Consider the following 12,597-nt stretch of genomic DNA (forward strand, 5'->3'; position numbering starts at 1 on the left):
GCGAACCCCCGGGAGTGCAGGACCTGGCCAGGGACAGTGCTTGAAGGACACTGCGTCCAAACTCATAGCACGGGACAAAGGTTGAGGACAGGGAGTGCATTTTCAGACCTGCAACCTCAACTCTGCAGATGCTTTTGAGGTCCCTTGATCAAGGGCATGGGGAGAAAACCCCTCTAGCAGACACCCATTGACACTAACTCACTGTGTTTTTTGCAAGGGTTCCCAGCAGACAGTTGCCATGTTTTCTGAGCTTCTCATGCAACCTCTCTGTGATGTGATCCATGGCAGCTGGCTGTCACCTTCCACAGCCTCGGGGCACTTTTAGCTGTTGGTCTGCCATCCTCCCAAAACTGAGGACTTGAGAAGACACCGCAATGGGAATCAAGGGTCTCGTTGGCCTGTGATGCCTAGTTGACAACTAACATCCTAAGGATGTTAAGGTATAAATCCAGGATGATGTTTCTCATTGGAATTGTTAAAAACCATTTAAGATAAATCTGCCAGAAAATGTAAGCAGACCACTGGTCCTGCTGTGGGACATGGTAATGGACTAGGTAACCTCTGGAGGTCTCCTCTATCTCCTGGTAGTCTATGAGTAGGACTCTCCACATCTATTATTTTTCACAGCATACCAGTCCTAAGGGAGACCTCAAGTGGGGTTGCCAGTCATCCTGACCACCTAGAAAAAGTCTATCTCCGCTGGCTGTCAATCAGAGAAGGAAATGGCAAAGCAGCATTTCAACATCACCGCCAGTGAGTTGTAAGAGACACGGGAGTGGAGCCGTGAGAGACTGCAGGAGTGGGCACTCCTGGAAAGCAGCTGCCACTTGCTTGTCCATCCTACGGTGAGGCTCAGCCCATGCAAGAAGATTAAAAGCTGGTGGAGACCCGGCTTGCTGGGGCCAGATCTGTAGTAGGACAGGGCATGACTAGAGGACTTGAAAGGAAAGCAGCAGAAGGCGGCAATTCACAGCATGACCTCATGATGTTGAGATAGTTCCTTGCTTTTGAAGGGCTGAGCATCAGGGTTTAATCCCTTTCTCACTCGTGGCTCAGAGGACACAAGTTTTGCAGAGCTGCAGCTAGTAGTTGTGTCACTTGGTGATCACAAATGGCTCCATGATCTCTCAGAGGACAGCGATGTCCTGGATAAAGGGGAGATGTTCACAGCAACTCAGTGCATGCTATGGCACCTTGGAGGGAGGTAAGGGACTTTCGTGCTGGTAGCGCTACCTCCCTGCCTGCTTTTCTGATCTGGGTGAGCCTTGTGGCTGTGAAGATCTCACATGTAAGTCTCAGTTCAGGGTGTGACCTGGCATCCTGCACACAAGACTTGGATCTTGGCATGTTCCTTTGCACAGCCCTGGATTAGGACAACAAAGTGCTACAGCCCCAAGGGCCTTGAGGAACAGAACTTTGGATAGGATGCATCCAGGAGGATTTCTGTGCATCTCTTACACGTCCACAGGTGTTCCACTGAAACCAAGAGTAGTTTTATATTGAACCAAAACCCAAGAAAGTTGCTACGGTTTCTCAGTAAAATCTGAAGCAATAAACAATGGAAGGTGTTCTGCAGGGAATGGGAATAAAAAGCACTGGACTTTGCTGCATCAGCTGCTGCTAAGCCGTTCTATGGATCCAAACACTAAGGAACTAATGATGTTCCTTGGAGGAGCACAAACCAAGGAACAAACGGACTGGTCCAAAAGCCAGGCCTAAATACTCAGGGACAATCTGGAGCTATTCCTATGGCCCCCATGGCTGTCAATCCGGGTAAGCATTTATCCTGGGAAACCTTCTCACCCTTTCTTACCACCTTCTTTCTTGGCTTGATCTAGGGTTCAGACCCCAAGAAGGCACTGGGAGTCCTCAGCTGACCTCCTCAAGGGAAGACCCCCAAATGCTCAAGTAGCTTAAGGGCATCTGCCTCCCTGTGTCCCAAGAGACCAGAGAGACATTTGCCCTCACCCTCCAGCTGGGCTCTGGTTGCAGCTCGGTAGAATGGGTCACCTCACCAGCCTTTGCTTAAACGACCCTTTGGCAGAGTAAATAGGACTTGGCAGGAGGGAATGTCCTTCACTTGCCAACCTGGACAGAAGCAATTGCCTCTGCCAGCTCCTCAAGGAGGGTAACCGTAGCAATCCACTCCCTACCCATGACATGTTTCATGACTTGGCCTTTCCACAAGTTGGCTGGATATTTATGTCCCCAGGGTGATATCTAGCAAACCTTTTCTATCCTATCTCTTCCTAGGAAAACTAATGAAATCCCCTGACTGAAGACCTTCTGCCTCTCTGCAAGACCGGCGGACGCACAGGTAGCACATGAGAATGGGTTGCGTTGGGCTTGAGCCCTGCCCATGGGCTCACATATTCGTCCCTCATGAAGAAAGATTAGCTTGGAGTGGGACAACATCGGCCTCTGGTTGTTTGGATGTGACAAAAAAATACCTACCCCAAACACTTTACAGGACCAGTGAATAGAGGTGCTAGGGTTGGGACACAAAGCAAGCCAGCCGTAAACAAAATGCAACACACGTGTTTCTTCCTAACACCATCAATACATGACACATGTTTCTTTAAAAAGGAGGGCCTGAGGGGTAGGTGACAGCTTGGAGATGCATGCTGGTTGCATGCTGGCCATGGTTTCCAGCGGGTGGATAAACCCCACCATCCAGTTCATAGTGTGGTTACTTGGTCCACCCCAGAGGTGCTTCAAGAACCTCTCCAGTGAACAAAACCATCTTCTCACCGGTGCTCTGGTTTCTTCAGTCTGAACCAGGTGGGCTGCCCTTCAGGTCCTGAGCAACCCTGGAGACAGTCTGAATTCTACATCACTTGATGTGTCCTGTCAAGAGCCCCCCAATGTGAGCCAGGGCTTCAGAAGACCTCCTGACAGCTCACCCATCAAAAGTCTTTCCCCTCTTGGCTGGGGCAGGCAAAAGCATTTCCTTTGCAGCTCTCATTTCTTGGTTCAACCCTCTCCTTCACCTTTTCCCAGGGAATTTCCCAGGGAGTCCATGGCTCCAACTCCATCTGCAGAGAGTTGGAGAAACTACAACCAAGCTGTAGGGTGGAAACGTGGCCAGGACCAAGAATGAGCTGGTTGTCGACGATGCTGATATTGTATAAAATCAAATAAATTGGCAGACAGGTGAGAAGGAGGAAGGGATGCCCACACGCTGACCTCTCCTTCCCATCCCCTCCCTCCTCCCTCCTTTTCCCCCAAAAAAGTTACTGGTCTGGTTGTTTTGTAAAGAAACCAACACAAAGAGAGTCTCTGTCTGGCGTGTGCCTGCCCTGCTTCACATCACGAAGAGGCTCAGCACAGCAACAGCAGGGAGAAGCCACATCTGCAGCGGAGAGGCTGCCCGGTGGGAGCGAGCTGCTGGGCTGGAGGTCCCTGATGACAGACGAGTGGAGCCCCGCAGAAGCCTTTCCTCTCCGGCCACCTGCAAGAGAAAGGAGACAGCATGTGGTGAGTGGTGTGGTTGCTCCCCACCTTGGTCTCTCTGAGGATTTAGGGCCTGGGGACTGTGTGCATGTCCTACGTGTGTGCATGTACAGAGGGAGCCGGGGCTAGTCTCAGTGCCCCAGCTCTAGTCTGGAGGTCAGCTCAGCTCTGCTGGAGACGGTGGTGAAGGCGGTGGTAGCACTGTGGCATACAGCAGGGTCACCCTGTGGGCACAGCACTGGGTGTGGAGGTTTGGACGCTGGCTGAAGGTCTCTTTGTATGAGGTGGGTGCCTGGACGCCCACTCTGGTCAATGGAGATCCCTGCAGCCACTGTCGGCCAGCAGCTTAACCTGGTGGCCTCTTCAGGTGGCGATGTCCCCTAGGTATTGAATACATCTCCATGGGGCTGGTAGTCACTTCACCGAGCAGCAGTTGGGAGCCAGGTGGCTTGCTCCAAAATACAGTGCACGTGTTTACGCAACTGACTCCCACCCTGGGTGCCTACCCCCTGCAGACAAACTGCACCCTTCTCCTTTCACAATGTGTTGACATCTGTGGCCAAAAATTTGCTTTACTAGAGACCTCTATTTTCATTAGGCGATAACCAAAATAATCTAGAGCCAAGGCTCTGCACTGCTATGAAGATGGGAAGCAAATGGACTAATGGGTCCATCGTAGCTTTCCTCCTCAAGTCCAGGGGCACCACCCTCATTAAACACTGAACAGGATCTGGATCTGAAGTTGAGTCCAAAGTCAAGACCCAGCTCCCTGGTTTCTCTTGCAGTTTCAGCAGGGACCATGCTCCAGTAGCACTCACACCTCAGCAGAGGGACATGCTGCTGTCATGTGGAGGCTGGCGATGTGGTAAGGCCATCCCTTACCGCAGCTGCTTTCTCCAGCTTCCCACTTGCTGGTGGCAGCAGTGGTTGGCTATCTGGACCAGACTGTCAGTGATGAGGGAGGTTCACAGCTTCTCCATCACTTCCAGGATAAAGTTCTCAGTGCAAGGTCTGGACCTCAGGCTGCTATTTGGATTGCACTGAGGTCTGGGGAGCACTAGCTAAAAGCAAATTCTCCAAATCTCCTGGGTGCAAAGTTTATGGCCTGATGAAAGTATGCCTGTGCTGTCCATGGGCACCAATGCCCGGAGATGCAGTGAGGGAAGCTGAGGCCACATTTCTGCACCTCCCAACTTGCTGGTCTCTGAAAACAGAGTGGACGAAGGTGAATCAGGTGTTTTCCCAGCAAAATAAACAGGGAAGAGGCTTAAAAGAACCCACGTGTGGAAGCTCTTTGAATGTATTGGCTAGGTTACTGCAAAGCCCACGCTCAGTCCTTGAAGTCTAGTTAACTGACAGCTTCTGTTACCTGAGTGTTCAGCAAATCATGGTCACTGTTAATTATTCAATAGTAGAATAATTCAATCTGAAAATTACTCTGGCAAATCAAGGTCAATGCTTTTTATTTAAAAATAAAATATTTAATGCCTACTATTGCCATAATCAGTAAATTAATCTGTTATTTGGTTTAAAATAATTTAAGTTTAATATTATTTTGATACTAACACTTTCCTCATGACTAGAGCCTTTCATCTGAAATTTTCCAATGCTTAGCCAACCTTAGTCAGTTAAGCTTCTACATTATGACCTCCAAGATCCTCATCTAACAAGGGGAGAACCTGCATCCCAGGCAGCTGAAATGCTTGTCTGAAGACATGCGGCTGCCCTACAGGAAGGTGAGGAGCCAAACCAGTGGTCCTGGCTCCCCTTCTACACTCTTGAAAAGCCCATGGATTTCCCAGTACTTCTAAAAAAACCTCCATATCTCTCCGTAGCACCCGTGAAAGAAAAGAGGTGACCAACAGGCAGGAGGACAGAGTCAGGGATAGAGGCATGTAGCCCTGTGCTTGATGTGGGGAAGAATATGTCAGGGCATGAAGAATAGGGTGAATCAGGGACCCCAGGAGGTGAAGGAGAGGTTGGATGTCTGCATGTAACTGAAATTACATAGATGGAAGAGGGAGCTGAGATGAGGAGAGCTGGAGGGCATAGAGGAAGTATAGACATCGCCAAGCATCTCTTAGGGCCACGTCAGACTTCTCCTACCTTTGTGGGCTGGAGGTGCTCGAAGATGTTCTCTCTGAGGGTCGCCACAGCTCTGTTGGCATTTCGCTCCTGCTTGTACATCTGTGTGGTGGGGGGGATGGATGGGACCACAGCTGCGTTCAGGTAGGTCCCATTGCCAAAGGCCAGAATGGCATTTTCTTTGTGTGGGAAAGAGATGGAGAAAAGTGTTGTCAGGGCAACGTTTCCAAGGGAAAACACATGCATCCCTTCTCCAGCCTCCTTTAACTGCATCACCCAAATGCATGCCCGAGGGTCTTCAGAGCTCCTTTGTTGAAAGCACAGGGACCTGGACACCTATAGACTCTTGAGAACCTGGGCATCTTCATACCCTCTTTCACAAGAAGCCTCACCAGCTTGTGGGCGATGCTGCCGGAGCAGCAGTGTGCTGGGCGATACTTACGGAGACAGATATTGTCAGTGAAGAGATGCAGAAAGCTCTCACACTCTTCTTGCCGGTTGCCGCTGGCGTTGCACGTGCACCAGGGAGCTATGCTGGAAGTTGAGTTGTCAATGTAGTTGGGTGTGATGGGACTGCCTGCCGGGAAGGATGGAGAAGTGTTACCGCAAGGCAGGTACTTCGAGAAGGGACAATAATGTCCCTCCTTGCTTCTCTCCTGGCTTGCTCTGCTTACAGCCTCTGTTGGGACCCTCTGTGATGACAGCAAGAGAAAACCCTTCAAGTGCTGGTGTCACAGGTCTGTTTTGCTCCCAGGGAAGAGAAAAGGGGCAGTCGCAACCCTTTTGTTCACCCTACCGCCAGCAAAACCTTCAGTCAATTAAAACATGCTACCAGTCCAAGGAATGGGCAGCTCCTGGGAGCCCAGGTCCCCTAGTAACATTCAAAAATCGTATGTGAATGTGTGTAAAGGTTTCCACGCTGTCACTGAAAAAGCCAAACTCAACCATCTCCAGAATGGTTGGAAGCAACAAAGGAAGGATTAAATCAGAATGAAATCTTGACCCAAAAAGCTGTCAATCTATCCCATCCATCAGGATGGACCAAGTCCAATGGTCATTGGCACTTCTCTTTGGACTCTGGCTGTGCTTGTGCTAGCTTCTGCCAGCTGGGTCTCTGCAGCATCTGAAAACCCAGTTTGACATCCTCTGAAGTCAGTAAGATGGCAGTGGATGGTGACTTCTAGTGGCATCTCTGGTGATGGCATCAGGGAACCCCTGACAGAGCAGATGCCCTGGGATGGCCCATCTATTTCCACCTGTGAGAGAAGCTGGGAACTTGCAGCAGCCCATGGTTTTTGCCCCTCCATTGCAGCTATCCTAAAGCTACCCCATGCTTGTGGCTTTGGTCACTGCAGAGAAAAAGCCCAGCGCTTCCCTGAGATCCCAGTCTCAGCTCTCCACCTTACTGTCCCTATAGCTTTTAGCTGGCCAGACTAAGAGGAGATATTTCCCACCCAGAGGAGATATTTCCCACCCAGAGAGTGGGAGAGAGACCAGCCAAGGACGCAGCCTCTTACCGATGATCCCTGTGTAGGCCAGCAGACAGGCAGCGTAGCTGTCCCTCCGGCAGCCGCTCGCAGGCCGTGGGGACGGCTGGCAATTAAACTGGAACTCCACATAGCGTGACCTGATGGAGCAAGAGCACAAGGTGGAGGATATTAGCACAGATGTTTGGGGCAAATAGCATGCTGGTGGTGTTTACAGAAGCGAACACATTTGCAGAATCCTTTGCTGCTGTAGGTGGTGTTAAACCAGTTTGAATGTCCTTTTATACTCTCCTGCCCACCCCCAACGAGCCCAGAAGTGGGTTCTATCCCTTTGAGATGAGGTGTAAATAGGTGCTGTAGTTAATGTTTTACAGGCTTCCTCTGGGATTGCAAGAAAGGGCCAGTCTTGGAAGAAATGTTTGTTTTCTGCTGTGTGAAGTTGACTTCTGAGGGAAGAGCTGTAGCAGGCAGCGAGGGAATTCATTCTGTATTGCCATTATCTGACTCCTGGGTAATAGCTTCCCCCCGAGACCTAAGCCTTCATTTTTAGGCTGATTTGCTGAACGAGAGAATCACTCTGGTCCAGTTTCTCTCTCTTCAGAGACTGTGCTTTAAATGTAGCTGAGGTCATCCCGAAGGCTCAGATATGAAATGCTCTACCCATCGGCAGGGCTGCTGCCACATCCTCTGCTGCAGGCACCCATTCTTGGGAGAAGGTTGGACTCTCTGGAGCCTGTGGAGCAAGAGGTGTGTGACATACAGCTCTGACCGCAGACCACTGTGCCTTGGTTTTCACATTGTCTAGGTCAAAGCACCAAACCACTTAGCACAGAGCAGCCTGGGCTCGTTGGGACTGTCTGGGCCATGCAGGGAAGTTGGTGCATCATTCAGACAGATTGCCAGATTGCTCTTTGCGTGTGGCTCCCCTGCTAGCTTGGTTGGATAAACTCTGTAAATCATGCTGCCAAACAGATATTTGGCACCTAATTCTTTAGGGATGAGGCAGTTGTTGGCACATAGGCATCTAGTGGTGTTTGGATGTTGTAGGATGTCTAAGACATCCACGTGTGGCTTTCAGGTAGGACATAGGACCTACTGGAGATTCAGATCCATCTAAACAGGCTTCCCATGTCAAGGTAAGAAGGCATCTCACATGGCATTTGAGCTGTTTGGGAAACTCAAACAAGCACTAACACTGTTGATACTTGAAGGTAGAGCCCTTTAGATGACAACCTGCAGTGCCTGAACTGTGAACTGGGTACCTGAAATGTTTGCTCTGCCTGGGCAATCTCAGCAAAACTGAGCATGTTGCTCCTCCCGGACAGCCTCTCTCTTCCAGACATTTCATCGGTGCTCCTGGTCAGTGTCAGCACTCTGACTTGCACTTCCCCACCCCCTTCTCTCCTCCTCCCTAGTCTTCTTTTTTTCTCTTTCTTGTTCCCACGTTTGCCCCATACCAACCCCTTTCTCCTGTGCCGTGGCCAGGCAAACTCTTCTTGTCCAAATTTTTGCTGCATTGTTTAGGAAAGGGAGGTGCTGATTGCAGGTTTTGTATTATTCATGTTAGTAGATCCCAGTCCTCCAAGCTGTGAAGACGCTGCAGGAGGACTAAGCAGTGCAGGCAGGGTTAGCCCCGGAGTATCTCACTCTCTTGCTTTAAAGTGCCGTGATTTGTTCCTGGCTCTCCTTGTGGTTTCTGCACTGCTGGCTTTGACCAGGTCACACGTCAACCCCTTGCTCCTGCCATGTCTCTAGAGGATGTTTTATATGATATATTCAGAGACCAAGGAACCAGATAATTAACAGCTGTGCTGCTTGCGGGAAATGGTTTCCAGCCTCCTGGGAAGCAACACTCTCCCCTTTGAACCTCTTCTTCCCCGCTGGGCCCACTTGTCTTGTCAGGGAGAGGGCAGTACCCATACGTTTCGGATTCCCTGGGTAGTCAGGGGAAATCTGAGCAAGAGCTGGTGTGGCTCAGGGGCTTTGCACCTTTCAGAGTCAGCTTCAGATGTATAGCTCAGTTCTCCTTCAGCCACGTTTCTGGGGTGCAAAAGGGTGATGGTATTAGTACAAGTCCATCCTTCCAAGAGGATGCCACTGCTCTCACCTCCCTTTGTGAAAAGACACAATTTTTTAATTGTAATTTAAAGATGACATGCTGGTAGGGGATGGCTGCTAGAAGTTCAGCTTAGGAAGTCCCAAAGCCCACAATAATTAGAGACTGGGACAATACTGGGAGTTGTGTCCTACACTTGCTCTTGTGCTCTTCTCCAGGTGTCTGCTCATGGCCACAGCTGCACACAGGTCATGGGGCTGGGACCACCACGGTTGGTACAGTACAGCTGCTGTTATGGTGTTATATCTCTTACTGACAGATGGGCTCCACTCCTGAGAGCTCTGTGTGGATTAACCTTCTGGAATATCAAAGACTTTTTGAGAAATAGAGGGGTGAAAATAGTACAGCTGAGGGAAAAACACTTAAGAGGTATGCCTGTGAGTGTGCACATGGGGATGGTCTGTGCATCTGTGCATGCATGGGGCTTAAATGGAAACAGAAGGGCAAACCAACCTGGCCTCATACTACGTGGTAGATCTGGAGTGACAACTGTGACTCTGAGACCCCTATTGCAATCACTACAACATCCAGCCCTGCAGCAGAAGGGTATATTTTTTATATATGATTAATTTTCCTAATTAAAAAAAAAAAGCCATGTGTTTAAGGTATCTACAAGTGCCTGTGACTGTTAGGATATCTTGGGTGCTCCTGTAGGATGCTCTGGGCTAGGGGAGATAGACAGTGAGGAGACAGATTGGTGAAAGGGACTGCAAGCACCCCACACTACATCCCTGCTTGGCTTGCACCTTTCTGGAACTATTTCCATAGCGGGTCTTTCCTTAGGACCAAAGGCAAAAAGCCATAGAAAAGGTCTAAAAAGCTCCAGCATAAACATTTCAAATCTTCTCCTGACTGTTTAAAGCCTTCTGTATAGAGTATGAGGCAAGGACCTGGGTCATGGGAAGGAGCCACTCAGAGAATGGCCTGTCAGTGGGTTGTGGTGGGATGGGTGCCTCCAGACAGGGTCCTTCAGGTGAGTTTGTTGGCTCTGGGCACAAGGCTGTCACTGGCGCATGAGCCCCAGGCTTGTCTGAGGGACAGCTCTCCATGTCGGCCACCCCAGTGTGTGAACGTTACCTGCAGACGTAGTTCTCCCGGCAGGAGTCCAGAGGTGCCAGGCAGTTGGGCTTCTCCTTGGACTCATAGGAGCAGGCAGGGACAATGGTCTGCCGCCGGCGCTCGGCGCAGGCCGTGTCATCACAGGGGCAGAAGAGCAGCTCATGGGTGTACTCCGGCGGCACGCGGTCGAAGAACTTGCGTAGAGCCTTGTGGCACTTGGAGCGGTTGCAGGTGTCGGCTCGGGCCAGGCGGCGGATGCAGAAGGAGACATACTCTGTCCGCAGCCGCTGGCACATCTCATCCACATTGCAGGCTTTGGCAGCATCCAGGCACCGGTTCACCTGGGTCACCTCGTTCTCAGACCCTGTGAGGCGGTGGGAGATGGTGATGGGGTTTTGCACTGACCTCCCCGCCAGTAGCACCGCACTATGCTGAGACCTTCATCCTCGTCATGCTTTCATCCATGGCCACCTCCAAGATGCCACCACCCACTCTAGGAAGGCAGTGGCCAGGGTGAAGTCCACACCTGCTCTCTGTGTCCCAGCAGGGCCAAATCCCCTTTCCCTATTGACCTTTCCCAAGAGGTGCCATGGCCACACACCAAACCTCCCAGCCCAGAGCCTGCTCCACTAAGCTCCTACATTTAGTGAAGTGAAACTTTGCTCTACCATGGGCATCTTATAATATTTTACCCACATGAATTAACCAACTTGAGTCCTGGGAAGACAGAAGTCATTAGAAAGGGCATCTGCTCATGCCCATGACTGGATCCACCAGTGTAATGTGATCTCTTCTAATGAACCTTCTTTTTCAAAAATGGTGCCGAAGAACAAACGTTGTCAGTGGCTGTGCCAGGTCTTCCCTAACCCTTACAACCCAGACTCTCTACCCTGTGCAATGAGTTTCCTCAGACCTCTGGAGGGTCAAGTCAGGCTTTGGGAGCAGCTGTGCCATGTTCATCCCAGGACCTGCTCAACTAAGTGAGAGCTGTCCGGTTCTCAAAGCCCCACAGCAGTGCTCTGGCTTCCCCAGTTCAGACCAGTCCTGCCCAGTATGCCCATCTTCTAAGCAGTGACACTGCCTTCATGGGATGAGTATCAGAGCTACAATCTAACCTGATGCCCTGGGACCTTGATGCTGCCTGCATGTGAGGGCATGCGGGTCTCTCTCCACACCCTTTGCAAGGTCACCCCTTCACTGGCTTGGGTGAAATCACTCTGCGTTTCCACCCACTTAAGCAAGAGCGGAACAAAAGTCCTGGATTAGCAGTCAGGGTGGGAGAGCAGGGGTGTGCTGTGGGGATGCAGGGAGGGAGAGGAAAACTTGCTGCAGGGGGAAAAATCAGGAAAATAAAACAAAAAACTGTGGTGATGGGTGAGAAACACACTGTCTTCGGTGGGGGTCTCATGAGTTTATTTGCCAATGACCTCCTCTGCAAACAGAGGAATGGGTAAGATTGAAAGATATTTGCATAACACTGATTTTAAGGCTCCTTCAAAGATGGTTGGGGCTCTTTTTATAGAGGGGGAAATGCTACAGAGTCCCTAGTAGGAGTCAGTTGAGACATTAGGCTCTGTCTGATCGGACAGATAAGATGAGGGTCCTCCAAGCATGAGAGAGAAAATGAATTTGAAGCCATTTTTCAGCCCTCTAAATTAAGCCCATGACCTGAAGAACAGTAGAAGGACTTTCTCTCCAGCAGAGAAGGATTTTTCAGAGGAAAAAATCCTCAGAATGATAAATTTCCAATGCAGAGAGTCAAGCCCTATCTTTGGCCAGGATTTAAAACCAGCCAGTCACTGCTGACAAGTGTTAAAGCATTGACAGTCTCTCTGAGCGCTTCAGAACTGGCTGCCCTCCTTCATTTTCACTGACGCTATCAGATTCTCCATCTCTGAGCTTTTATTTTTCCCTTCCTTTTGCCTCCACTGCTTGCAGCGAGCTGGAAGTCAAATTCCAAGTTTTGCAGTTATTTTATAATGGGTGAAACTGGGACTCGGTGTGTTCCTGCCGCGTAGGTACTTCCCTTTAAAAATGCCCGGAGATGAATATTGTTAGAGCATCGGTTTACGCTGGGGAGCTGTCAGCAAACATGTAGGAAACAGTTACATGGTAGGTTTTCATTACCCATTAGCTAATGAATCACAGGGAACACGCTATCTTTTCTCCTCTTCCCACGCAACGACAGAGGATGTGCTTTTTTAAATCACCGCTACAATTAGAGTGGAGGGGTATAATTCTATTTGCACAGTTTTAATACTGGCCATACATTGTTTATGTAAGATTGGGTTAAAAATACCTGTTGCTCTGACTTGGCATATGGTCATGGGGATGTCTTAGGTTTCAACAAGTTCTTGGAAATATTTTTTTTATGGTAGGTTTGAAAGAGTGTCCTTT

The 12,597-nt window shown here is 49.9% G+C and overlaps 1 protein-coding gene across 1 annotated transcript in view; it reads right to left on the reverse strand.

Annotated features, from left to right (window-relative positions):
* Positions 1–3,304: 3,304 nt before the first annotated feature.
* The window catches only part of LOC104624645 (GDNF family receptor alpha-4), a 13,728-nt gene continuing 4,435 nt past the window's right edge, over positions 3,305–12,597 (reverse strand). The window contains exons 3-7 of the mRNA XM_010292073.1: positions 10,219–10,564; positions 7,056–7,165; positions 5,981–6,115; positions 5,560–5,717; positions 3,305–3,451 (exon numbers count right to left, since the gene is read on the reverse strand). Of these exons, the coding sequence (XP_010290375.1) occupies positions 3,305–3,451; positions 5,560–5,717; positions 5,981–6,115; positions 7,056–7,165; positions 10,219–10,564 (896 nt within the window). The remainder of the gene's footprint in view (positions 3,452–5,559; positions 5,718–5,980; positions 6,116–7,055; positions 7,166–10,218; positions 10,565–12,597) is intronic.

Source organism: Phaethon lepturus, unplaced genomic scaffold, assembly GCF_000687285.1.
Source record: "Phaethon lepturus isolate BGI_N335 unplaced genomic scaffold, ASM68728v1 scaffold21827, whole genome shotgun sequence".
Lineage (NCBI taxonomy): Eukaryota > Metazoa > Chordata > Aves > Phaethontiformes > Phaethontidae > Phaethon > Phaethon lepturus.